The sequence below is a fragment of the Aphelocoma coerulescens genome, chromosome 19 (genome assembly GCF_041296385.1).
Source record: "Aphelocoma coerulescens isolate FSJ_1873_10779 chromosome 19, UR_Acoe_1.0, whole genome shotgun sequence".
NCBI classification, from domain to species: Eukaryota; Metazoa; Chordata; class Aves; order Passeriformes; family Corvidae; genus Aphelocoma; species Aphelocoma coerulescens.
The window spans coordinates 3,661,853-3,688,365 of NC_091032.1; the positions used below are offsets into that span (position 1 = coordinate 3,661,853).

Consider the following 26,513-nt stretch of genomic DNA (forward strand, 5'->3'; position numbering starts at 1 on the left):
TGTGCTTCATCTGTCAGCATGTCCTCTGCTGTCACAGGATCCTTCCTGCAGAGACTACCACGTTCTGCTTCTTTCCATTATAGATGAGGCTGGAGTGTCCTGTGATTTTTCTGCACAGGGAGTTACAGTGTCCCTCTAACCAGTTTACATTATCTCTTGGGCAAAGAGATACTTGTATGTCAGGATTAATATAAAAGAAGACAAAAGATCTATTTATTTCTCTGCAATTTCTAAGGAACAAGTCACCTTTGCTTTCCAGACAGCATCAGAAGCTGAGAGTGTATGGACTGGCTTGCAAGAGAGCAGAGGGAGAGAGATACCAGATCAGCTGTGCCTGCAAAGAGTGGGGTGTGGGAAGAACACAGGGTCAAAAGTTAACCTTGGTGGATTTGTTTTCCCCCCTTTCTGTTTGGATTTTCAGAACCATTTCCACCTAAAAATTTGTGCAACCTTATTTCTCAGTTAAAAGGCTTTTTAAATTTTTTTAAAGTTTTTTATTTATTTTATTGCCTTTTTGATGAGTGATATGAACTGTCAACAAATACTACATTTCACTCCCCCTCATTAACATTGTAAATTAATTTAAGACTGATTTAGATGTAGGATTAACAGCCTGAGGACTAATCCACTCTTTATTCAGAGGACATAATCAGGATGAACAGTCTTTCGTCTCACATCACTTGATTAGTTAGCAGGACCATCTCATGGGAAGCAAACAATATTTGTGTCTCTGCTGGCAAAGGAACAGTTCAAGGTTAAGGCAGAAGAGTGGAAGACACCAGGCCTGGCCCCAGCTTTGCTCCAAGCTTCTTCTGCAACCCTCGGCAAGTGCTTTTACACTCTGCACCATTTCCCCTGATTGTAACATTGAGAAGTCAGATTTAGAGAAAAGGCAAAAGATTAAAAGCAATGTTTGTGGTGGTTTAGGACAGCATCTTTTATTTCACCAGGGTTAAGGATACCTGGGCCACGGGCCAGCTGCCAACACAGAAACTTGGTAAGCTGGAGTAATAGACTTAATAAGCTTTCACTTACCTTCACATGCCTTTACCCTTATTAATGTGAAATGGTGTTTTATTTTGTGAGCACTCTTTTCCTCTGATAGCACTGTGATTAGTACATTATTATCTATATTGCAGGAGCAAAGTCAAGCCCTCAGTTTTCAGATCAGCAAAAAAACCCAAGAGAAAACATTTCATTTCTTAGAGCAACAGTTACCTATTAGAAAACTTGACACACTCAAGAGCAATCCTGCAACATCTCAGTGATGCTGTTTTCAAATGCCCTGTGTGTTTGCTAGAGGAAATAAATAACATATCTTGCAATTAACAAATTAATATCCTGGTGAAGTTAGCTTTTACTTGCTGTCAATAAATAATCTTCAGAAGGATTTCATCCACTGAGGGGAATGAAGATTAAATACATGCTTTGGCAAGTGTCCTTTTTCACCAGAACATTTCCTGAAAGCACTTTGTGTCTAATGATACATTGAGGACCTGTTCCTCTGAGTACAATAAATAAATACAAATAATTGCTGTAGAAAAGTGTCTGACAGACAACCAGTGCCATTTTGGGCATAACTGATTGATGCTACTTATAATCAGTGACATTTGTAAAGCTGAAACCTTCTGTTCTGGACACATGCTGCTCACATCAGCTGAGCTGAGCTCTGCTGGCCCGTAAGGGCAGCATTTTTTAAACATTTAATACAAATTGTTATTAATTGTTTGTATTACAAGATTACCAAGAAGCTGCAACCACAGATGAGGACCCTGCTGTGCCCTGGGCTGCAGAAAGTAAAAAAAGAGGGCATATTGCAGTGGTTCACATAGCTTGAAATCAAAGACCAATTGATGGAGCTCCAGAACATTCTCACCTTTAGTGTGGTCATAAAGAGTAAATGATTTTATACAATTCAGTGTTGGCCACAGTTTCACAGACAAGCTCCTGACAGGTGTTTGGTATCCACTGTGATAGCATGGGAAAACGCCTTTCTGGCACACTATTTCAAAACCTAACTGAATTCTCACTTTTTCAGAGATATAATTGTTCCAGTGTGGTTCCTTCAGACAGAAGACACTGACAAGACAGCCACAGCACCACAAATCCTTGACTCTAACTAATAGTTCTGTAGGAGGTTTTCAAACCAGACTGTTTTCTTAAAATATTGCATTTCTTAAAAATACTGCTACTCCTTTCAACTCTCCATGAGAATCAAACATGATGTCACATCTACATGAGACTGGTCCTCAGTGTCATCCCGTGCAGCCCACTGATACAGGCCTTCCTCTCAGCCACCTCAGGACTAGAGGCCAGAGAAGCTGGGCTTCTCCTGGGGTTGTTCAGCTCTGCCTGAAGATGTCTGAGAAATGAAAATGCCTGCTCCATTACAAGGACATCAGAATTACAATAATCTTCCTTACACAACAAGAGAAATGTCAGAAGCTAACAGCACCCAAATTCTAGGGCTATTGTTAATCCATGAGTTCTCATGGATGCAATTGTTAGCCTTGCTTACAGCTTTCATCCTTAGGTTCTTGCCCTAGTGAGTTTTACATTTTCATGCCACACTGTGCTCCCAGGGACTGTCCATTCAGCAGATTCTCTGTGAAGCACTTGAAGGGCAAAATACATCACACTTATTACCAACCTAAAGAAGCGAAAAGGATCCTGCTGTCGGTTTATCATGAGTCTTCTGATGTAGGGGAAGTAACCATCTCCTATTTGAATTTAGTTCTTGTAAATAATATCATTAGTTTCTTTTGCTTTTGGTCCATTCTACACTCAAGTCATTCTGAGACCCAATCTCCTGCCCAGCAGCAAACCAAGGCCAAAATAACGCTCGCGTTCATTTAGCTTCCCAGTAAGAGTGCATTTATTCACCTTTCTAAGAGTAGATTTCACAACCTGTATGCCCATGCATCATAATGAAGAAAACTGTAGGCAGCCATTGGACAAGTGGAATGTTACAAAGACCAGTGAGAGAAGAAACACTCTTTCTTACCTGTCTGTAACAAGCCAGCCCCGCTGTCTTTGACTCCGAAGTGCTGCTGGATGTCTAGTAACACACCTACAAGGAAAACAGGGAATACACTCAGTGCCTTCAGTCTTTGAAAAGCATTCAACTCAAACCTTTTGAGAAGCGTCACCAAAGCTTCAAATTCCAGTATAAACACATAACTTCTAAAGGTTGAGCCTTTTTTTTCCTATACATGCACCCTCAGTTATTTTGGGCTACTACAATAAAAGCAGAGGTGGGCAGATGTAACATCGTGCAATGAGCCTGGGAATGAAACCCTCATGAATGGAAACTGGTCTTTCCTTTCTACCTAAATAAGATCAGGCTTTTCTTTTTGTGTGTTTTCTGCATAATCCAGACCCCTTACTTCTTTTATGTCACAGAAATACAGGGAAACTGATTCAGCAACTAAGGTGCTTCAAATGGTTTGACAAGACAGATAGATTGAATCCAAGACAAGTTTTAACAAATCTCTGCTGGGAGGAGATATTACAGATTGATAGGAGCAATGATGAAAGCTTTCATATTTAACTAGTTCTGGGGAGTTTTTACTTTCAAAACAAATACATTTAAAATACATTAGTAAAGGTGGGTAAGTTACCAGATGCTCATATTTAAAGCAACTACAAGCAGAACCAAAACTTCTGTCTTCCTTGAACCCCAATATAGTATTTGGCACAAGCAAAATTAACAGGTTTTGAAGTATTTACACATTCCACTAGATTTAACATTTTTGTACCAAACATTTTGACACATGTAACATCAGGTATATGGGACAGCCATGTTTTTGTAACCAACAAACCAATAGGAAAACCTGCAGCAGAGCTTTAATAACTCATTTTGGGGCACACAGGTTTGCCAAACTGTACATGGTGCAGTGGTCTCAGATGCAGATCCATCGGCCCAAATATTTGTCAGTGGTCTAAATAACCAGCAGCTGACTTGCTGGGTCTGGAATAGAGACTGTTGCTCTCTTTAGATCTGGGGCTTCCTTATTTAGACTACTGTCTTCCCCAAACCTGAGTATATGCAAGTTTCCTTTTTAAAAGCATTTTCTAATTACACTGAACATCCATGAAAGTTCAAATTTTGATCCAAGGCTTTATCCAAAGTCATTCTTCTCATCTCTGCACATTACAGAAATCAACTGAGCACCAACCTGAACTCACTCACCATAAGTATCTTAGCTTTTAGGACTGCCAAGATCACACTAAATGACAGAGAGATAAAAGACACAGAGATAACTATTCCCAGAAGACGTCTGGGACAATGCCAAGGGAATGGTCATAAATTAAAGATACTAAAGGAAAAGAAAAAGAGAAAGAAAGAAAAAGCAAGAAAGCTCATTTGAGCTATTCTGTACTACTTGTACATCACCATTTACTCAAGACAGCACTCAGGTGGGCTTTAGGCCTCAATATCTGCCTAGGAACATTAGTTCAACCTCCTGCAAAAATTCTCACTTCCCTACTCTCCCATCGGACTGTAGCCCCAAACAAGAGGGCTGAGGGTGGGGAAGGGTGTGAACCTAATTAACCTATGTCATTACTGATAACAGAGAGGGTAGATGCAGAGCCAGGCTCTTCACACTGGTGCCCAGTCAAAAAGGCAAAGGGCAACAACTGAAACCTAGGAAATTCCATTTAAATATAAGAAAATGGATTTTTACTGTGAGGGAGGTCAAGCATGGATGTTCAGAGAGGTTGTGGGCTCCCCATCCCTGGAGATATTCAAAACCCAACAGGACACAGTCCTGAGCAACCTGCACTAGTTGACCCTGATTTTAGCAGGGGGGCTGGCCTAGATGATCTCCAGAGGTCACTTCTGACCTCAATTATACTGTGATTCTATAATTTTCTGAAGTATTAAGTGCCTGATTACATCCATCCTGACACAGTGTTCCCCTGGCCTTTCTTTTCCTTTGGAACATTGCTGTCTACTACAATTCCAACAGGGAATTTCTTTGCTTCCTCTTGGATGGAAGATTTAACTCCATTTACAAAGTGCCCTGGCATTTCTTGACTGTGCTTCCCCAGTTTGCTCCATTAACAACAGAGATACCATTATCCAGGCAGCAAGTGATGAACAAAAAGAAATTTGCATTTGCTTAGCAAACCCCTCCGTGGCTCAGCTGACTTACCTGCTCCCCTTGGTGTTCCACCCTTCCACCAAAAAAAATGTTTCTCATGCAACCCAACTTAGACACCTCACTGAGCTGAAGCAGCTCTGAGCACTTTGTGCTCCAGTACTGCTTGGTCCCAGACTGCCCACATCAGGCAGAGCTCACAGCACCTTTGACTTGCTCAAAACAACTCCTGGGCACTATAACCCCAATTTTAGGGACAATAAACCCATCAACATCCTCAAGAACAATGTGGAAGAAGGGAGGAAATATCGAGTACAATATTTTCTCATGCTTTCCTATCATCACTCAGTTGTGCTGCACAGAAATGAAATATCCTACTCATTGCTTGCAGCTGGGCAGGGGGTTGGACTAGATGGAATATATTGCACGAGGGAATACACACACATGTCCAGAGCTCCACCCAGCACCCTGAAAGGTGCCTCTCCTGCCTTCAGCACCATATTCCCAGCCATGACAGAATGCCAAAGAGGCACATTAAACTTCTACAAGTTATGAGAAGCAGGAGCCTGGGATGTGATGGAAAACAGACTTTTATGGATTTGCATCAGAAACCAGAACAGAAAGTAGAGGGGAATATAATGGTTCCTACACAAAAAAAGCAGAGGAGAGTTTCCAGTTTGTGATAAGTTATTTGTCCAGTGACAGTGGGTCTGCAGTCCTACAGACCATAATGAGCTTTACAAACTCGAACTCCTGTAACCACAAATGAAATACATTTAGGATGCAGACGTGCAGACACCTTGGATTAATCCTACAATTTTATGCTGGTGGTGGAGAGGAAAGTGGATTCTGTGGAGAGTCAATGCAACAGGACAATGTAGAACCACAATTATGAGTCCTGTGTGAACTTGGAAGAAGGTCTCAGATGATAAGAAATCTGCATGTCTAATTGGCAGGGATTTCCTACTCCAAGTTATTTTATATTCTCTTTGGACTACAGGTGTTTTGATTTGGGATTAGAGCATTAAATTAGAGGTAGCAGCAGGCAGATGATGCAACACACCTATGAAGTGATAGTAGTTCCTCTGCTGTGGGAGTTTTCCTGCTCAGCCACTCCTCCTCTCTTAAATTCACTCAGCTCTGTTTCCACCTCACTGTGGAAATGACTCACCCCAGAATTTAATAAGATTTAGGGATACAATTAAGCAATGATAGACCAGGGGAGAATACAGGAAAATGATAGAGCTTTTTGACTTTCCCTTCTGCTTCTAGATGATGGGAAGGGAGAGAGCTGGAGCCAGGCTCCAGACAATGACCACATTGCTTGAAGAGATGTGCTCCCAGGTGTCTCACAGCACCTGATGCAATCCAAGAAGTGAAGCCACCACATGTGGCTGGCAAAGTCTTTCTTGGATTAAAGCTCATACCTATGACCTAGGAGGATCTCAAAATAGCCAAGAGCAGCCAGCAGGCACCAGTCTTCCTGAGAATCTCTCTGGAGGGCTGCTGGCCATTTGGGATGCCTGTATGATTACATGGCACCTGGTGTGCTCCCACCTATTATTTCTTAAGCACATTCTGTATTTTCAGGACTGAACAAATGTATAGGGAACATGGTGCCAATTCCCAAAGTATCTCAGCAGCTGAACAAGACACTGTTAATGCTGATGTAGAGTTAGGAACTCAATGAGATGAAACACAGGCAGCACCCAGCCAGGAGTGCTGATCAAGATGGGCACAGGGACAGGACTTACTGGGGAACCCACACAGAAGAGCAAAGACTGGTTACTGCAGCCTTCTCTAGGGGATTTTTACCAGGCCTAGTGTCTAAGCACCTGACAGACACCAAGGCAGTTACCAGACTTCTGTGGGCACTGGGCATGAAGAGGACTTTAAAGAGCAATTTGGAGGATAAAAGGTCATGAAGTGCTACAGATAGAGAGGGACATACCTGACCTCACCCACTCCCAGGGTCAGAGGGTTTCTAGGGTACTGCTGACATTTCACAACATTGATTGTAAAAGACCTGATTCTGAGGCTTTTGGAATTCAAATCTACATTTAATGGCCTAGGTTATCTCTGTTTTAAGGGAAACACTTTGGAAAAGCCAAATTTTCCTGGAAGCCTGCAGTTCACACTTCAAACAGGGAGGTAGGTGGTACAGATGAGGCATGAGGCAAGCTGCTTGCCTAGATAGGTTTTGTGTTCCTGACCTGAGCTACAACAAATCAAAAGCTGCAGGATTCTACGTGGGCTCTTCACCAAATACTGCCGCCTGTGAACACTGCCACAATAAGAAACAATGTCCATAAGCTAAACCACAATGAAATCACAATTTCAAAGCAAAAAGACATTAGAGCTTCCCTGGGAGAGCCCCATTTTCCAGTCACCAAAACAAAACGCCATGATTTGCTTTCAAACTGCTTCCAAGGCAGGTGAAAAATGCAGAGTTGGCCTGTGCACAGAGTGCAGAGCTACAGATGCAAAGGCACCGGTTTTCAGCTCACATTCTTTAAACACTGTGTGTGTGCTGCAACACCACTGGCCAACATAACTACTTACTTAAGAAAGCATGTGCATTTTTAAAGGTATTTTTTAATGGGGAAAAATGATGGTGCTTGAAAGGAACACAAGGTTTTCCACAGGATGCAGGACACACGCCCCTAGCACCCTCCCTCGTGCCCCACTGCAGGTCTGGACCTCTCTTTGGGGAACCCAGATTCACACTCTCAACTCCCTGAGGGGCAGCACAGACTCTGTACTGACAATACTGTTTCTTCTATTACCTCTTGCTACCTACCTCTCTTCCTTATAAAGCCATTCCCGGACTGTGGTCCCTGGTACTTCCAGGACCAGCTTCCTCAGGAGGAGGTAGCTAAGCAGGGATAGCCAAGCCCTGGCCTTCTATCCATTAAAGGCACAAACCACCTTCCTCCCATCAGGCTCTTCCTCATGCCTGCAGTCATATTCAACCTCCTTCAAAGAAAGCCTTAAGGAGGCAGAGGAGTGGTACACACACCTGTCTCTTCAGAGATATGTGAAAAGATTAGGTGGAGAGAAGTTTATTCTGAGGTCTCTGTGATTAAATCTTCTCTTCAACCCCAAGGTGTGACAGCAGTTCACACACCGATCCCTGAGCTTCAAACGAGCTGCTTCAGCTCAGCCACCCACCAGCTATTAAACACCAGCGTCATAATTTGTGCCCTATTTAAATATTCAGCTGCATAAAACCACCGTGGTAGCCCTGCTGATATTTGTACCTCAAGATAAATTCCCACTGCTGCCAGAACTAGCATGTCTAGAATATAAACGCAGTACCACCTTCTTTGGATTGCCATGAAAGCATTCCCTGCCTGCTCTGCAAGTACTGATAAATGCCTGGTGACATCTGGCTTGAAAACATTGACAGGAGCTTCCTTAGGACATAAACACCGACTTTCCTTCTGCAAAACTAGTTTCCACTGTTGCATGACATGACAATACGCACTGGCAAAACAGTCTTTGGTTTTGAAATAATGCTGCAGGATTAAAAGAAACAAACAAAACAAACCCAGCAATTAAGACAAATCAAAACAAGGGTTTCCTGAGATCTGCTCACACTGGAATGCATGAAACTTGTGACCTAGAAAGCACTGAAAAGCAACTGCCAACACCCACAGTGGCGTGCTTAGGAAGGGGTTTCCCTGAGTAATAAGTAGAGAGCTGGGAAGAGACAATCACAGCAGCTTGAGCTGAAGATCAGAGTGAGCCAGGGTCATGATGTCATTCACAGGACATGAAAAAGTTGCTTAAAAATCACAGAATAGAATCACAGAACATCCTGAGCTGGAAGGAACCCACAGGGATCACTGAGTCCAGCTCCTGGCCCTGCACAGACACCCCAAAAATCCCACCCCCTGCCTGAGAGCATTGTCCAAATGCTCCTGGAGCTCTGGCAATCTTGGGGCCGTGAACATTCCCTGGGGAGCCTGGTCAGTGCGCAGCACCCTCTGCGGGAAGAATGTTCTCCTGATATCCAGCATAAAACTTCCCTGACAAAGCTCCTGCCATTTCCTAACAAAACCCCAGAGAAGTGTGAGAGTTCAAAGCCTTTACAGGCACTGAGAGCATCCCACTACCTACAGAAGATGATGGGGTGGAGGCTCGTCTCAGATGACAGTGTTGGACTGTCAGGACACAGCAGAGGAATGGCTGCTCCCTCCAAGCAGCATTTGCAGTGGGTTTTTGGAAGGACAGGTGCTGTGAACTCTACAAAGCACACACTACTGCTTGGGAAATGAAATAAAAATGCCTGTCTGAGGTGACATTCCTATTCTGAATCAAAACCAGTGTTATCCTCGGAGACTCGTACCACCTGTCACACCCACTTTTTCCATTCAATGTTTTTGTCATTATTATAGTATCAGTAGGAAAGTATCTGAGCTATTCATTCATTCATTCATTCCCAAAGGCTACTGGCTTACCTGCATGGCATGTAACAAGTAATTAAGCATCAGGGGAAAAAAATAAGGAATGCAATTAACCAAGAACATGGAGAAGAAGTATATTAAAAAAGCAACTTCTCACTCTGGCAGTAATAAATGATGGTTTCTCTAACACAGCTCAAACTCCACTGGAATGTGGTATGCAAAGTCTGAGCACAAAATTGCCTGCAAGACTGGGAGGAGATAAAAAAAGTTCATCCAGTGTAGAATTGATTAGCACAAGGCATCATTAGCACAGGGTCAGAGTGTCTAGGGAAGGCAGCACAGGACAGCCAGTCCTGTCGGGATTAAAAATCAAAACAAAACAAAACAAATAGGAGTTTGAATGCAACCACGGCTGCCAAATGCTGGGTGCTTCATTGGTAAACTCACACCCTAATCAAATCCTTCATCTCCTTAATTACAGTGTAGGTCTGTTCCCAGGACTATGGCTGGGAAGGATGTCCTTGTCAAATAGGGAACAAGGGATACTTGGCCAGCATGAACCAAAGAGCTTAAATAAATTCCAAAACATGGAAGATTTTTCACTTATGACCCATTGCAATTACAGCTCCCATCAGTAAAACTGAAAAATGACATGGGCCAAATCTGAGGAGAAGCTCACAGTGTCACTTTACTCTTCCTCCACCCAGGACACAGCTCCCTACAAAGAGATCCCGAATTTCACCCCAGCCTCATCTCACTTGCAGACTCCTGCTTAGCCTATCTTAATCAGCCTGGCAGTTCCTGCAAACCAAGGGAAGACTTCAATTAGAGATAAGTGACAGGATTTGGCTCAAAGGACAGACTAAAATGAATTGGCACCTAGGCCTGAACTTAAAACCAAACTTATTCATTGACGCTTGGAACGGTTCCTTTATGTGGAATGGGAAAAATCAGAAGCTCTTAAAAAATCTGAAAAACCAACAGAAACTGAAGTAGTAGCTGAGGTTTATATTAGTCACCTGAAAGGATAGGAATCATTAACAGCTTTCAGACAATGCTCAGGACTCAGTTTAGACCAAATTTCTGGGTTTTATCTCATGCGAACACCTCTGCTCAAACACAGAATGAAACACAATCTTTACCAATGGAAAAACTACTCTTGGGACATTTTAGATCTAAGCAGCAGCCTCATCAGCTGTCCACATCAAAGAGGAGAGCCTCAAAAAATAATGTTATTATTTCAATTATTCAAATCTCAGAAAATTCAGATACTCCCCCAATTCACATTCTCCTCGCGGATTCTGTAGCAGAAAAAATTGGGCCTGCCACGAAAAGCTCTACTTGTCTTCTGCCTTTCTAATCTTTAGACAAGACTAACAAGTTGAGCTAATTCATGCAGTGAAACATATCTCAGAGACTTTGTATGTGAACTAATTAAAATAAATAAAACCAGTATGGATAATGATAGAGCAAATCAAGTGCATATGAATTCAGTCAATGACTCACTGCTCCCTTGTTTTCCTTATTGGAAAACTTGGCTTATCACCATACTGGGGTGACGATGAGTCAGGAAACTGGCATGAGCCACGAATTGCAAGGAAATTAAAATAAGTATCTACAAAATCTCTTTCTGGAGAGATTTTGGAGATCTTTGCTAGCTTTGTATGGATGTGGTTATAGACTTCACAGTTCTAACCTCATCGTTTTCTGATTAGATAAAATCAAGAAAGGGAAGAGGCATTTATGAGTTCTAGAGACAATACATAATGACTGGGCTCTTGTTGTCAGAATCAATCTGATGCCTTTACTTTTATAAAAGTATATATTTTAACCAAATGCATTTGAAGCATATTACTACTGAATGCTTGATACTACCTTATCAGGTAAATAGGTTGGTGTTAATCACTTGGAACCAGTCAAAGCACATGCAAATATTTTAACAGAACTAAACTGAGAACTAATGGTGCACATGGCATGAGGGTAGCAGTTCTGAACCTAAGTCTGTGCAAGCACAACCACTTTGTTGCCACCTCACTCACGCAGACCATGAGAACTTGCTCTGTTATACCTTCTGACACAACACCTGTTGGATTTGAGGTTTTCAGGCAGGTTGGGAGCACAAATCCCACCAAAAAGCCTGGGCTATCACATGCACTTCTGTACAAGTAGCTATGTCTCTGGAGCTCATCAATACTATTTCACAATAATAAAATTCAATTCGAAGTGTTAAACTAAAAAAATCAGAGAGTCAAAAAATGCAAATTTCAAGGTTGTGAAGGTGGAAGGAAGAAAGCCTCAATGTTCTCTAGTTCCACACTAACAAGTGAGGGGTTTTTACCCACTTCCTTCTCTCCTACAGCCATGCACATTTCTGTGACACAGGAGACTGAGTCAACAACTGGGGTAATTAGTGACTGATGATTTACAGCAGATGACAGCTAATTTCTCCAGTTAAGAAGATTTCTATCAAATCTGTAGAAATGTGCACTCAGATTGGACATACTTCCAAGTGACTGCATCTCATCTCTCATTTACATTTTGCTTCTTCTTGGCAATGCCTCGGAGCTATTTCGGAACATCACAAGCTGTCCAGGGCATGCTGGTATATTGCATGTAATTGTAAGGAGCTTCCTATTCTTTTTTACCACAAAGAATGTTTTACAAAATGCAAGGGAGATGCCAGATGCAGAGGTACCTTGTACAGAGCACTCTGCAGAAGAGCAGCAGCCAGGAGCAAAGCAGCCCATCAGGGAATGTCAGGCACATTCCAGGCAGGTTTCTGCAGTGCACGACTGTCAGATTTCTCAGTTAAAGAATGAAACATCCACTGTCATGATCCTGAGCTAACAAAGAGCTCTTATAATCAGCTTCATGCCAATACAGGGGTGTAAGAGCACATCTCCAGTGCTCCTGCACACTGATTTTCACAAGTGCCTGTGCAATGTTAATGTCCACTACACAAATCTCCCTCTGTGACCTAGATCTGCACAGGCTCATGAGGCTTTAAGTGCACAAGCAGGAAAAGCTGGAATTGTCTATAGCATCTCCTCCATAGATTAAAACCTGGATAAAACTGTGATACAAACTTGGTGCTGCCGCCCACTTTTAAGACAACAGGAAATCTGTAAAAGAACCCAAAGCCTTACTACTTCAAATAGCTACCTAAACCTTGTTTAAAGTTCCAGATGAAAAAGCTTTTGGACACAGATAAAAATACTTGCCCCAACTTTAGTAATCCCAGAATAGCCCTTACTCTTAGACATATGCTTTAAACACCCCTGAGACTCTGCTGCTGAACATGGCAAGTAGGTTCATGAATCTGTCATCCTGCATAAAGAATCATGAAATGTCTTAGCTTGGAATGGATGTTAAAGCTCATCTTGTTCCAAACCCCTGCCATGGGCAGGGACACCTTCCACAAGATCAGGTTGCTCCAAGCCCTATCCAACCTGGCCTTGAACAGTTCCAGGGATGGGGCAGCCACAGCTGCTCTGGGCAACCTGTGCCAGGGCCTCACCATCCTCACAGCCGAGAATTCCTTCCCCATGTCCCATCTATCCCTGTCCTCTGGCAGTGGGAAGCCCTTCCCCCTTATCCTCTCACTCTAGGCCCTTGTCCAAAGTCCCTCTCCAGCTCTCTTGGAGCCCCTTTAGGCACTGGAAGGGGCTCTAAGCTCTCCCCTGAGCCTTCTCCAGGCTGAACAAGCCCAACTCTCTTAGCCTGTGTTCATAAGAGGGAGGATAAGGTAGGAGGATAAAGCTGCTCCAAGGCCACCATAACGCAGTGCTTCCTTTTATCCACCTCTTTTCCCTGTTCTCTCTAAAGCACCATTATTAGGACTTCTGTGGGCCCCTCACCCACCTGATCTGGAGGGCACTATGATCCCTACAGCAGCTTCTCATATCCAACACACACTCCCTTCCTTCTATTCTTTCTCTCCATTCTGGTATTCAGTTGGGGAATTCTCCCATCACAAGTGCACTGACCTGCAAGAATCCTACTATGTGCATGATGTAAATAAATCAAAAGGTCCTGTTTTATCCTCACATGCTCTGAGGGAGATGTTTTTCCCACAGATGAGGCTTGGGAGTACATTCCTACACACTGCCAATGGTGGTTCCTGGAACCCCCTTCAGCTTTTTGCCACAAGTGTTTAAAGCAGCCAGTGCAGAGCTCTAACCATGGGCATTTTTAAATTTATGTAAGAGTGGAAATGCCCTTCTGTCAGTGCCCAGTACAATATCTCCCACAGATTAAAACACCTTTCCCTGAGCACAAAGCAATGTGACATTCCTTACCTGCATTTACCTCCCACAGAAACACACTGAGTGTTTTTATTTCATTCTAAGTCCTGGTCAACCTGTGCCAGGTCACGATTGAATATGGTGCCCAACTGTCCATCAGTTATTCTAAGCAAAGTGTCTTTAAATTCATCTCACTGACAAAGTAAGTGGCTTTGTACAGGTAATTAGTAAGAGCACACAGGTATTCAAAGATCTGTGTAGGGCACAAAAGCTGGTTAAGGAACCCACAGCTTACCCACAGCACTATTAGAGAAAAGAAACCAGCTTTGGAGTTATCACAGGAGATATTTAAATGCATCGATCTAGCTTCTTAAAATGATCTAGTAAAGAATTTACTATGTTCTACAATAGGTCCATAGCTGATATAGCAAAAATCTGTGGATAAAACCTGATACCTGCATGAGAGTGCATACTCATATGAGAACAGGGGACAGTGAAATGAGCGTGACAGCAAGGGCTTCTCCAGAACTGCAAGGAGTCAGTGGTGTGGGCATGTGGCTACAGTGAGACCAGGAAGTCCTCACAGCACAAAATGGTCTCGTCCTGTTGTTTCTATAGAGTGTTTTATTCAGTGCAAGTTTCTGGAGCTAAAACACCCTTCACAACAAGGTTTTTGATTTTGCCAAGCTGCACTGCCACAGACCTCCATGAGAAAGGCTGTGGTAACAGGACAGTGATGCACACCCCTAGATGACACAGCAAAACCTGAATTCCACCCTGAATTAGGAGACAGGGATGCTCTGCTCTCAGTCCTGACACTACATCACTATTTAACCTTGGGTATGTTACTCGATCATGCAGAATTTCAGAGTCTGCATTAGCCTAATGAAGATAATAATCATGTGTGTCACAGATACAGTTGGGCTTGGTTATTATGTCCTTATGAAGTGCTTGGAAGAGCCCCAGATGAAAGGGAAATTAGGAGAAGGAAGATTAATTATAAGATGTGCATCCCAAATAAAAACCAGACAGGAACATTGCTGTTGCTGTTATTAGGGGAGAGTCTGTCTGATTTAGGCCAGCTTTTATTTCTCTGTTGGTAAAGCAGACCCATTTTAACCACTTTCAACGTTCAAATTTTATTTGTAGATGGTGGGTAGGTGATAAAGGCTGCTGAGCTTCTAATACTGCAGACATAAAGGCCTTTGATTGAAGGTCTGATTTCACAGTAACCACTGTCTGTAATATGATAGGCCTGCCTGTGTTTTCACTGTTGTGAGGCAAAACAAGGAACCAAAAGTTTACTGCCACTCTGAAGGAAAGACCAGGACTGAAGAAAAGGAAACATTTCCTGCGGCTAAACACACCATGGAGAGCATAGTCATAGTGGGAAACATTGCACTGATATTATATTGACAAGCACTTGGATATTTAACAAAAACTTGTGCAAATGAAAACATTTTTTCTATAGTGATTTTCTCTTAGGAAGTACCAAGTATTTCTCATTTAGGTTAGTATCTTTTTCTGCTTAAACATGGGGAAAAGGACACAGGGAGAGGCACAGTGATACATCTGAGATCACATCTAACTGAGCAGCACAGCCCAGAAAGAGACCCAAGTGTTTCCCCAAGCCTCAGCCTGGGCTGCTCTCCCCTGGAGCTGCCTTCCTCCTCTGCCAGAGATCAACCCTTGCTCCTCCTGCAACATGCTGAGAGTGTCCTAGAGATGGCAGAATCACTGAGGATGGAAAAGACATCCCAGATCATGGAATCCAACCTGCGCCTGATTCCCACCTTGTCACCCAGGCCAGAGCACTGAGTGCCCCCTCCAGTCTTTCCTTGAACACCTCCAGGGATGGTGACTCCACCACCTCCCTGGGCAGCCCCTTCCGATGCCTGACCACCCTTTCCATGGGGAAATTCCTCCTGATGTCCAACCTGAACCTCCCCTGGTGCAACTTGAGGCTGTTTCCTCTTGTCCTGTCCCTTGTTCCCTGGGAGCAGAGCCCGACTCTCTCCTGGCTGCCCCCTCCTGTCAGGGAGCAAAGGAGAGCAAGAAGGTCGCCCCTGAGCCTCCTTTTCTCCAGGCTGAGCCCCCCCAACTCCCTCAGCCATTCCTCATATGACTCACTCTCCAGACCCTTCCCCAGCTCCATTGCCCTTCTCTGGAATGCTGCAGCCCCTCAATGAATGGCAAACTTAAATTCAACATCATCCAGTGACAAATACAGTTCTAACTCTAACTTCATTGTGATACCAAATTTCATGAAATATCCCTTGGGGCATTCAGTAATGAATTGCTTAAAAAATAGATGAGTACAGGAATCTGGGAAAAATTCATAATTGCACTTTCTTTCCAGGACACACAAACTCCTTGCTTTCACCTTGCATAGAAAGTTTTCAGGTTTTAAAAAAACAGGGTGGTATTGAACCCTTCACTTCTCAAGAGTCAGATTTTTGAAAATTGCTGTCAGCAAGTCACCTACACCTTAATTTGTGATAATGAACAACGCAGTAGAAGAAATAAAGGACATAGCCTGCATTTGTTTCAGGAGACACTGCAATACAGCTAAAGGAGTTTCACCCCTTAACTATAAACAGCAAAAGGCTCTAATTTGTTCAGCTTCTGCTCATGAAATGTGTATTAATTCCTTAATGACAGGTGCACCTTGGAGTCAGGACAGCTAATCACTAGATCAGGAGTTAACCACAGTACAGGGCTCAGAGAAGCCCACATCTTTTTCAAAGAAAGCCTTGTCAAGGTCCCACAAGCCAGTTCACAGCATGTTTATAGCAAAAGGTTATTTCCTAAAAGTAGAACTAATGATCCCTGTTTTTCTATGGCTTTATGCTCGAGACAGCAATCTCCAAGCTTTTTCAGAGGTGGTGGATATTCAACATCTTTTGTCTTTGTGGTTTCTTTCACATCTCATAAAAATTAAGCTCATGTTACAGGGACTCCCTCCTTTCCCTGGCTCCAAATGTCTATGAAACCTCCAGCAGTATTGTATCGTGGAGAAGTCTTCCTTCAAGTGTGGCCAAAATTGCCAGTGGATTAAAATAGTTAGGGAGGAGGGGAATAATGAATAACCCAGAGAGAGATCAACTCACAAAATACCCTCTGTTTAAAAGAAGCTGCTTCCATTGCAATTCATGTCTTCATTTACTGGAATTGAAGTTCTTTTATTTTCTCTTCCACATTCTCTCCCATAGTGACTTTCCTGTTTCCGAACAGCCATCTGCATTACAGGTCCAGAGTCAGCTGTAGCAGCTCCCCCTCTCCACACAGAAGCAAACCAGCAGTATTATTCCACTGCATCTATAAACTTGGAAATGTGTGCATTATTCCTGGTCTCTTACAACTCTCTCTTCTGATAATCAACATTGTCAGTCATTTAGTAAGATAAAACACCACACAACTTTGGTGGCTGGCTTTTGGGGTAGTCCCTAACTCAAATTCCTTATCTCAGGATGTTATGTAAGAAGTGGAAAGCTGTTAAATCTTCAGAGATAATCAAGATCAGTCACAGGTGCTGCACACAAGGGACTAACAGTGAAATAAAGCAAACAGAATCTTTCCCTACCACACCCTTCTTTTACATAGAAATACTGAAACAGCTGAAGAGAGGGGGTCAGGAAGAACAAGCCACCAAATGGAACACAACAGGCAGAGCTTCGATGAAGAAGTCTGTCACTGTTCTGTAACTTGCTTTCTCACTAAGAGAAGAAAAGGAAAGATCCATTTCAAAATTAAAAGGCAACTCAGTCCTAAATCTGGAAAGTCAGTAATCCACACACTGGTCTTGCACTTCAGTCACTGGTATCAAAGACACTTCTTTCAGGAAACATGTCAATCCTTTTGTTCATTTATTCTTGAGTTAGACATTAGGCAGAAAATAAAGCACCTGAGCTGTGTGCCCATTAGAATGCTGCATAATATAGAAGGGAGGAAATAAAAACAGTGCCAGTCTGAAGCAGAAAGGAAGACTAGCCTCAGTGCTGCTTGGGTATTGAAGGCAACGCACAGTATTGCAAAATGCTTGTGTGGTCAGTAAATTTACAGTAAATGAGGATTCAGGAAATACTGCAAACTCTGAGCACTGAAATTGATACCATCAGATAAAGTGATTGTTGGATATAAGAAACTCTATGTCAAGCATTCTGCTGTGAGGGATGCATGGTGGAGGTAGAGAGCAGGCTTAAGATCTTGCCTAAGTGTGGCATGTCCCACAGACTTTATCCTGCTCCTAACACTGGCTGGAATCATGCCCGGCTCTAAGTACCCTCATGGTGCATGAGGGGTTTGCTGGGCTGTAGAGCACCTGCTGACCACTGCTCACATCAGTCCCTCTGTGCTGAACGAGGAGTTTGCTCTGGAGAGAAGCGCAGAACACACCATGGAGCACATACAGCTCCCACGGAACATGTTGGAGCACATATGGGTGGCAGGTAAATCCACGAGGACCTGACGAGATAGACAGGTGAGAGTTGCCCCAGCACAAAAAGCTTTGTTTTCAAACAGGCCAAAGCCAAGGGTGCTTTCAAGTCAGTCCAACATCCCGCCGTGAGTGCCACCCAAAGCCAGCAGATGCGTGTGCAGGTCTGAACAGGCACCCAGGTGCCCCCAGGAGGGACGCACTCTACCCAGGGAGCTGCAGCATTCCTCGGCAGCCTCCGCACTGGAATGGTTTTCAGCTGGGGCCCCAGAAGCACTTTATTCCCTAAGCTCTCCCCCGCAAGGTATTGGGGATGATGGAAATGAAAACAAGAGAAAATTAATCTTTTCATTAATTTAGAAAGATGCAATTCATGACTCATAGCAAGCTTGTATAAATAATGACATTGTTTAAATCTTATTTGTAATTATACTTAAAGTCAGAGACTTTCAAAGCTGCACTGAGAATAAGGCATCCAGCTGTCTAATTTATTGTTATTTTAAGCAGGTACTGTATGCCCAAATTCCCTTGGCAGATTATATCTCAGCTTAAGTGTTTTGCTGGAGGTAATTTTCACATGTTCATGACAGCAGCAATGAGAGGAAGGAAATCAAACAAAAGAGAATTCCATCTATGTCATGCAATTTCTTCCTCTCTCTGGCAAGCCTGGAAGTGCTTTGTGCACAACTGAGAAGCTGCACATTCCCTGTGCTCCACCTGGTTTGGCAGGGAAGAGAAAGTGGAAGTGAGGAAGGACCAAATGCAAGTGGCTTGGAAAAGGAAACGAACCAATAGGCTTTCTTAATCTGCCATGCAATCTTAGAAAAATGAAAAACTGCTCTTTGTGCTACTTCTTCTCTTTCTATGAGGCACCTGTTCATTACAGCAATGGCAATAAGGAACACAAACACACAAGTAGATCACCTTGAAAGTCTTGTTCATACTTCTTCAGACTCCTGCAACCCCCAACCACAAACTTAAATTTAATAAGGATCAAAAACTATGTATAGAAAACTAGAAGTTACCAAGGGGAAAATAATTTGTGCTAATGCATATATAAACCTGGAACAGCAATCTGCCTAGAAAATGAGTCTTATTAACACCTTGCTTAAAATACCCACGGCATGCTTGGAGGGCACCTGGTGATCCTCAAGGAAATTGATGCAATTTTGAGGAACTGCCATATAGCTGGTTGTTCTGGAAAAGTTGGACAGAGAACAAGAATGGTTGGAGAAGTGCCTATCATGTATCTACTGCTTTTAAATACTTATCACAGTGCTGCACTTGTTGCATGAAATCCAAGATGTAGCAAACACATGGAAAATTATCAGCCTCCTAATATATATAACTGCTAGTAGCCAGAAGGATCACAGTCACCCATTTATTCAATACAGAAGTTGGGCTGGGAAAGAGTTACCATCCGTCTTTCCTCAAGGCACTGTTTTAACCATGAGAAATTTCTACATGTAAGTATAATCAAATCCTAAAATCCTGTATTTATTAGGACTGCAGGATATATATTATATATTCAGAAAAATTGTTCCCTAAATCAGTTTAACTTTTTTTTTCCTGCTACTAGGAATCTGGGCTGCTCCTCCCAAAATGAAGAAACTTGCCTTTCATGTCAACTCAAATTCCCATGCAATGCATTTGATTTTTGTTTTGTCTCCTGCTCATTTTGCTCCCACTTTGTGATGGAGCTGACACTGAGGAATCAGAGCTGCTTCCTGCACACTGAAACTGAAACCAAATAGAGCAGGTTTTCCTTCTGTGTTCAGAAACATGATCAGCAGTTTGACTTCTATATGGCCATTATTTTAAAACACACACACAACCTTTTCCAACCTGGAACTGACTTTCGGTTTCTTTCTTGACTTAGCTGTGTCCCTATCAGTAAGGGTAAGAAAACACAGGTTGATATCTTCAGTGGCAGAGACTGAGAAATCTCTTGCAATTAATGCATTTTAAATGACCTGTAATTTCAGAGAACAACATTAATTCATCTCGTCACATGTGGGGTCACAAACTGCTGTTCCCTCTCTTCTGATGTGCTAAGGGCCCAGAGGAGGACTGCAGATATTGAGGGACAACAGACATTAGACGTTAAAAATTCAGGTGTAGAAATGACAAAGATATTTGTCAAATACAGACACACTCCATCCTACTCCTACCTTCTTTTTTGTATAATTTCCTCCTTTTTATAGTTATTAATGCCAATTTTGGGGAGAGATTAGGAAAAAATATTCACCTCAGGCACACCACCCTAGGATACTGCAAAAAGAAAAGACTGCATAAAACATCTATAGACATAAGGTTCCTGCTGTGTGCTGGAGGCAGAATATATCGCCATTCAGCTAAACGGTGCAATAGAGAAGTGGAGAAAAACTGCAGAAATTGCTTTGAAAACAAAAACAAAAAACTGCTTTCCTGGAGCTATCATCAGGTTTGCTTGTGAGATCAGATGCTTTTTTCCTATGCTCCATTCAAATGCAAAGAAAATGCTTGAGGAAAATTGCTAGTTCTGATACTTACACCCTTTACACGCGCAGCTGGAATGAGATTTCTGCTGTGGTGGAGCAACAGCATCAACAAAATAGTCTAAGCCTAATGGCAGTCACACTGCACACTATTTAAACATATGCAAAGGATTTCTTGATTCCCTGCTACATACTTTCTAGTAAACTTCATACTTATATAATTTTTAAATACTTACTTTTACAGCAAATTATAGGCAAATGGGCCAACTCAGGGTAAGATGAGTTTGAAAACAGAACTGAAGGAAGGACTTTAATAAAGGTAGGTTGAGTCATCTGTAGATGTGGCACTTGGGGACATGGTGGCCTTGGCAGTGCTGGGGAAACAGTTGGACTCGATGATCTTAAAGATCTTTTCCAATCTAAACAATTCTATGATTCCCTGAGAAACCTCCCCACTTCAGCAAGGAAAGCAGAAGCTTCACAGAAGTTCCACATAAGGCAAACCTTTCCTGAGTCACCAGCAAACATTTGTTATGTTCTAGTTTCCATCTGACAGCAGCACACACTCTGCCTCATGCCATGGCTTTCCAAGGAAACACTTACAGAATCAGCCCCAATTTTTAGAGAAGTAGGATTCATGAAATGCCATCTCCTGTGAGATTTGGCATTCTTCTTAAAACAGCTGTTACCAAATGCTTTAAGACTAAGCTCTACAAACCCACATGGTTGTACAAAAAAAATCCCCCAAACAGGAAAAAAACCAGGCTCCAAATCCAAAATACAACTTAGTCACATCCAAAACCTATTTATCTCTAAGTTTCATAACAAAGTTGAAAGGTCTACTCATTATTGTGGCCACGGTTGTGGCAATTTTTATCGGTAGGGTGTAAATTTCCGTCAGACATCAGCACCACATCTTTATTTTTTTGCAAACAGAAAAATTATGATTCCTGACACAAAAATTTTGCTCAGACATAAGACAACAAGGTCACAGTTTAATAGAGACACAAATGAAAGAAGAATACAAGAAAACAATGCATAATTTCTGTCCCTCTGACAGGTATCCGGAGGTTTTGTTTGGATATTAGGAAAAATGTCTTCACTGAAAGGGTTGTCCAGCCCTGGCACAGCTGCCCAGGGCAGTGGTGGAGTCACTATCCCTGGAGAGATTTAACAGATGTGAGGATATGGCCCTTGGGGACATGGGTTAGTGGTGACCTTGGCAGTGCTGGGGGAATGGTTGGACTTGATCTTGGAGGTCTTTCCCAACCTAAACGAGTCTATGGTTCTATGCTGATCAACTCAATGCCCTTTTTTATTATATAACTGCTGCAAAACAAACCCTGCGTCTGTAAATAAAATCCTCTGCCTTTTGCTTTGTTAACAAAATACTACCATGGCTTAAGGACATTGTCTGGGGTTTTGCCCCCACAAAAATTTAATTGCCTAATCTTTCTTATCCAATCAGCACAGTGTCCCAGTACTTTGCTTATCAGCTGCTTATTCCCAGAAACCTGCCCTGCCCTGATCCTCTTACTGCTGCTCCCCGAGTCACCTGCCAAAGCAACTACTTGTGTGGCCATGCCCAGAGTAGAGAGGGAGCAAAATCACCTGGAAGGGAAAGGGAATAGAAAGGGGAATGTGTGTTTTCACATTACTTTCCTCTTCCTGCAGAAAACAATTACTGATTTGCCTTGTAAGACGAAATTAACAATGCTCCTGCCTACAAATATTCCAGAAAGCCTTCAGAAATGGCCAAACACATTATTCCAGCTGAAGCATATCCTAATCCTCAGCTCCATTGCTCCAGTTAGATACAGGCTGGTTCCAGAGCGTCCTAAAGTTGCATCAATTTCCTCTTCAAGTCCTTTATACCAACTGGTATGTTCTGAAACACATCAGTTTCTGTCACAGTACAGGTATTTAAAAGCCCTCCATCAATACATTTTTACTTACAGCCCTTGCCTACTTTCTCCCTTTCACACTCACTCTCTCAGAATAAGCAGGGAAAGCCTCATGTTTTAATGCACACTTCCATCATCTGCAAACAAGAGGTGTGAAAGGCATGCAAGTCAATTCATTCACAAATTAACTGCTTTGTCATTTGCAGGAGCACTGGAAGGCCCTGCCAAACGACAGAAGGGGAGCAGCGGTGCTTTTCTAGCAGCCTCTAAACAACTGGAGCAGGTAGATGACAGATACCTCTGTTTCTCTGAGAAGCCATTTCAGGATCGACTCCTTTTGGTTGCTGCTCCCAGTTTCCAAGCACAGGGCAGACACCAGCCTCATCACCAACACTACAGTATTAATGATAAACAACTAACTTATAGGGCCACTGTAAGTACTGATTATTTGGGAGGAGTTTTTATGTGCCAGAGAGCCTTGCTGTGCTAGGTGGGAAAGCAAAGCCAGAGAGGCTGTGCTTAGTTATCCCAGGGCATACAGCAGGTCTGAAGAATGGTCTCCCTGGAAGAAGGGCCACCTGTGTATCCCATGTGTGCCTGCTGAAGGACCCTGATGTGACTAAACCTCCCCTCTCTCCTTTTTATCCTTGCTGTCCTGCTGCCAGCACCACTGTTGGGATGCAGCAGCTGAAGAGCACAGAGACTTCTGCAATGGGATCCCCTCCTGTGGACCTGTGGGCTCTGTGGTAATACAAACAGCAACACCTCATGGCAGTGCCCAAAACCAAGCTTGAGCTCTGGCCCTCCGTCCATTTATCCTAACACAGGAAAATAAAGTAGTAAAATCTAGATCTCAGTTGTACAGTATAAACACTCTGCAACTGCCCTGTATTCACACTAACATGAAGAGACTTGAGCCCAGCTATTTTCCTTACAAACTTGACATTACTCAACTTTGATCAAGATATGCATATCCTTTCCTTTCTGAAACTTTTCAACCCAAAATAAACATTCCTTCCTTCACAATCAAACGTCTTTATAGAAACCCACTACTAACATATCACAGCACATTTGAAAAATAAATGGTTGCAGCCTATCAAGTAAAGCATTTTGCTTAAATTACACACTCTTTTTTCATAAAATTCCAGCATGTGGTTTTGCCTTCTCTCCATCCCTGGGCTTGCACAAAAGAACACTGCAGGCCCATATTCTGCTTCACATTAAACAACATAAAACCCCATTAGTTTGTTGAGAAGCCGATAAAGACAGTCAAGCTTATCACTGAGGGCTGCCAAGGGCAGAGAGATTGAGGTAAGGAAAAGCCAGTGAAGGAATCCATGCCTATAGCTATGGCACAGGTGATCCACATGCTAAGCAGAACTGCAGTCTCCCAACATAACCAGCATGACAGTGCCCTTAACTGCAATTCCTAAATGGAAATAGTACATAATTACTATATAACCAAAGAGCCTTCCCCAGGCATTTCAGATTTAAGACGCATCCATGACTACTTTAGTAAGCATCAAGACTTCAGTAAATTTTAGAGCTGAGCAGAAAAGTAAAAATATCTGGAGCTGAAAGTATCTTTGTACTTTGAGACTGACCTCCATCCACAGCTTCAGTTACCTCAAAAGCCCACATCATGAAGATGTGAATAGTTGGTTAATTGCATTTATTTGCCATGTCCTCTTACTTGAGAGATCCGTACTACAGCTATGAGAGTAGGAACAGTCGTAACAACTGGAGATGCCAAGAGGATAAAACTGATGTAAAAAGCAAACAACAAAGAGTAAGGTTAAATTTATTTGAATTCCTAAAAAAAACCCAAACTCAACAACAAAAACAACAAAACCAAGATGAAACCCAACTGAAATGATGAAAACCAGATCAAAGTGCAACTCATATCCATTTCTCCTTTCATCTCAGCATTTCAAGTGCTGAGATTTGATAAAAAATGATATATTCTTTCAGTTTATGACATAACAGTTAAATATATGGCATAAAATGAAGAGACTGGGTGCTAGCTGAACCTCAAAGCATGTAGCTAGTGATTTCAAGCCAGCCAAAGGCTCACAGCAACAGCTGACCCTTCCAGCAGCTGATAGGAATTAAAGAGCAGGGCACATTATTTGGAAAATTCTTCGATTTTCCATGGCAAATGCCTCAGAACTGTTCCTGCAGTATCTTGATCTCACATGAAGAAGTATCCCAGAAGAGGACAGCCTGTTTCTCTAGCAAACCCTTCTGCTGGATGGTTACACTGCTTTCCAAAGGGTACAAACTTTACAGCCAACACACAACCCAGGTGCTGCCTCCGCACTCCCCACAGGCACCTCCTGCACCCCTGCTCATCCTCACTGCCTTCCCAGGGCTTTCTGTCCCAGCAAACCCAGAGCTGCTCATCCTCCCTGCAAGGCAGGAGCCTCCACCTCCACCAAACAGGGAAAGACCATGCTGAAGAGTTTAAAGCGTTCAAAATTCCAGCTCAGAAAGAGACAGCTGTCCGTGGCCAACATTTCTAAAGGCAAAATTACAGCATGCGGGAATTACAGATCTGCAGAGAAACCAGCAATTTGTGAGGAATTCAAGTCACCAGAAGCGACAAATTAGGACCACAATGCTAACAAAATTAGATACAGTCTCCTTTTAACCTCTTCTCTATTTTAAGAGCTTTTTTTTTTAAAATCAAAAAAGGGTTTGTATTTGTTTTGTTGTTAAAGTTTCCATGAAATTGGGCTGAGAGCAACTGTTTAAGAACAATGTTTCTCCATCATTTACTCTCTTTACCTTAGGATGTGTAAAATTATGTCCATGCCTGTACAAGGAGGTTGCTCTCAGCCATTTAACAGAGTGAGAGACTCACCCAGCAGAGATAAAATTCAGTAGCCATGAAAATTTCCATCATCTTTGCAAACATGCTGCTTGACTGGAGGCTGTCAGCTCTGGGATTTTTTTTTTTAGGTTCCCTTGCATTCTTCAGTCTTTTCCCAGCTAGGGACACGACTAGAGTCAAAAGGCAGCTCTTTCCCAATGTGACTCTCACTCATCTACATGTCAATAGACTGAACTATGGAAAAACAAAACAAGAACCAAACCAATTTCCACCTGCTCCACTCAATAACAATAAAATCACACAACAGCATCTTTAAAGCCATGCCTGTTCATTTGGATAATTACTCTAACAGCCCATCTAAGCATGGCCTCCGCCCGGTCCCCAATGGAGACCAAAACCTGAAGGAGAAGGAGGAAACAGCTCATCTGCTGAACACAATGTTCGGAAATGTGAGGTGAACATTCCTCGCCACAGCAAGATGAATGTTCCCACCCCAGCACAAAGAAAGGGTTCATATTTCATATATTTTCCATTGTTTGAGCTTGCTTGTACATAAGTAACTACATTTAGCAATCACCAATGGGAGAGACTGAGCACTTAAAAAGATTATCATGTTTTAAACAATGCAACAGCAGAATCAACAAGGGAGGCTGCACCCTGTTCAGTTCCACTAATGTTCTCCAATTCCAGCAGAGAGCCACCCTTCCATGGGTACTGTTACCTGTAACACTCACTTGTGGGATGTACATCATCTGCTGCACAAATTAAAATTATCCATCATATGAAAAGTTATCCTCAGTGAGGGGGCTGCAGCAATGAACCCCAAAGGAAGCCAAACACCACCATTTACTGCTTAGTCTAAGCAGGACTCTTACAAAGATTCCCTACACTCATCCTGTCTCAGTGGTCTTCAGTGGTGGAAAGGGAGTGGATACAAGTCTGTATGGAACCAAAGAATTCTGGATTGAAATAATCAATACTTTGAAACATAAAATATTTCAATGAGATGGCTTCATGACATAAGGAAACACCCTGCAGGTAGTGATGGAGGCAGTGGTTTTAGACTGGTTTGACTCCAGGGGTTCATCAGGCAGTGAAGAGCACAG

General features: G+C 42.6%; 1 protein-coding gene across 1 annotated transcript in view; it reads right to left on the reverse strand.

The window, feature by feature from the left end:
• LOC138120641 (sphingosine-1-phosphate transporter SPNS2-like) overlaps positions 1–26,513 on the reverse strand; it is a 138,046-nt gene that overhangs the window by 98,404 nt on the left and 13,129 nt on the right. Inside the window, exon 2 of the mRNA XM_069033458.1 lies at positions 3,005–3,070. Within this exon, the coding sequence (XP_068889559.1) occupies positions 3,005–3,070 (66 nt within the window). The remainder of the gene's footprint in view (positions 1–3,004; positions 3,071–26,513) is intronic.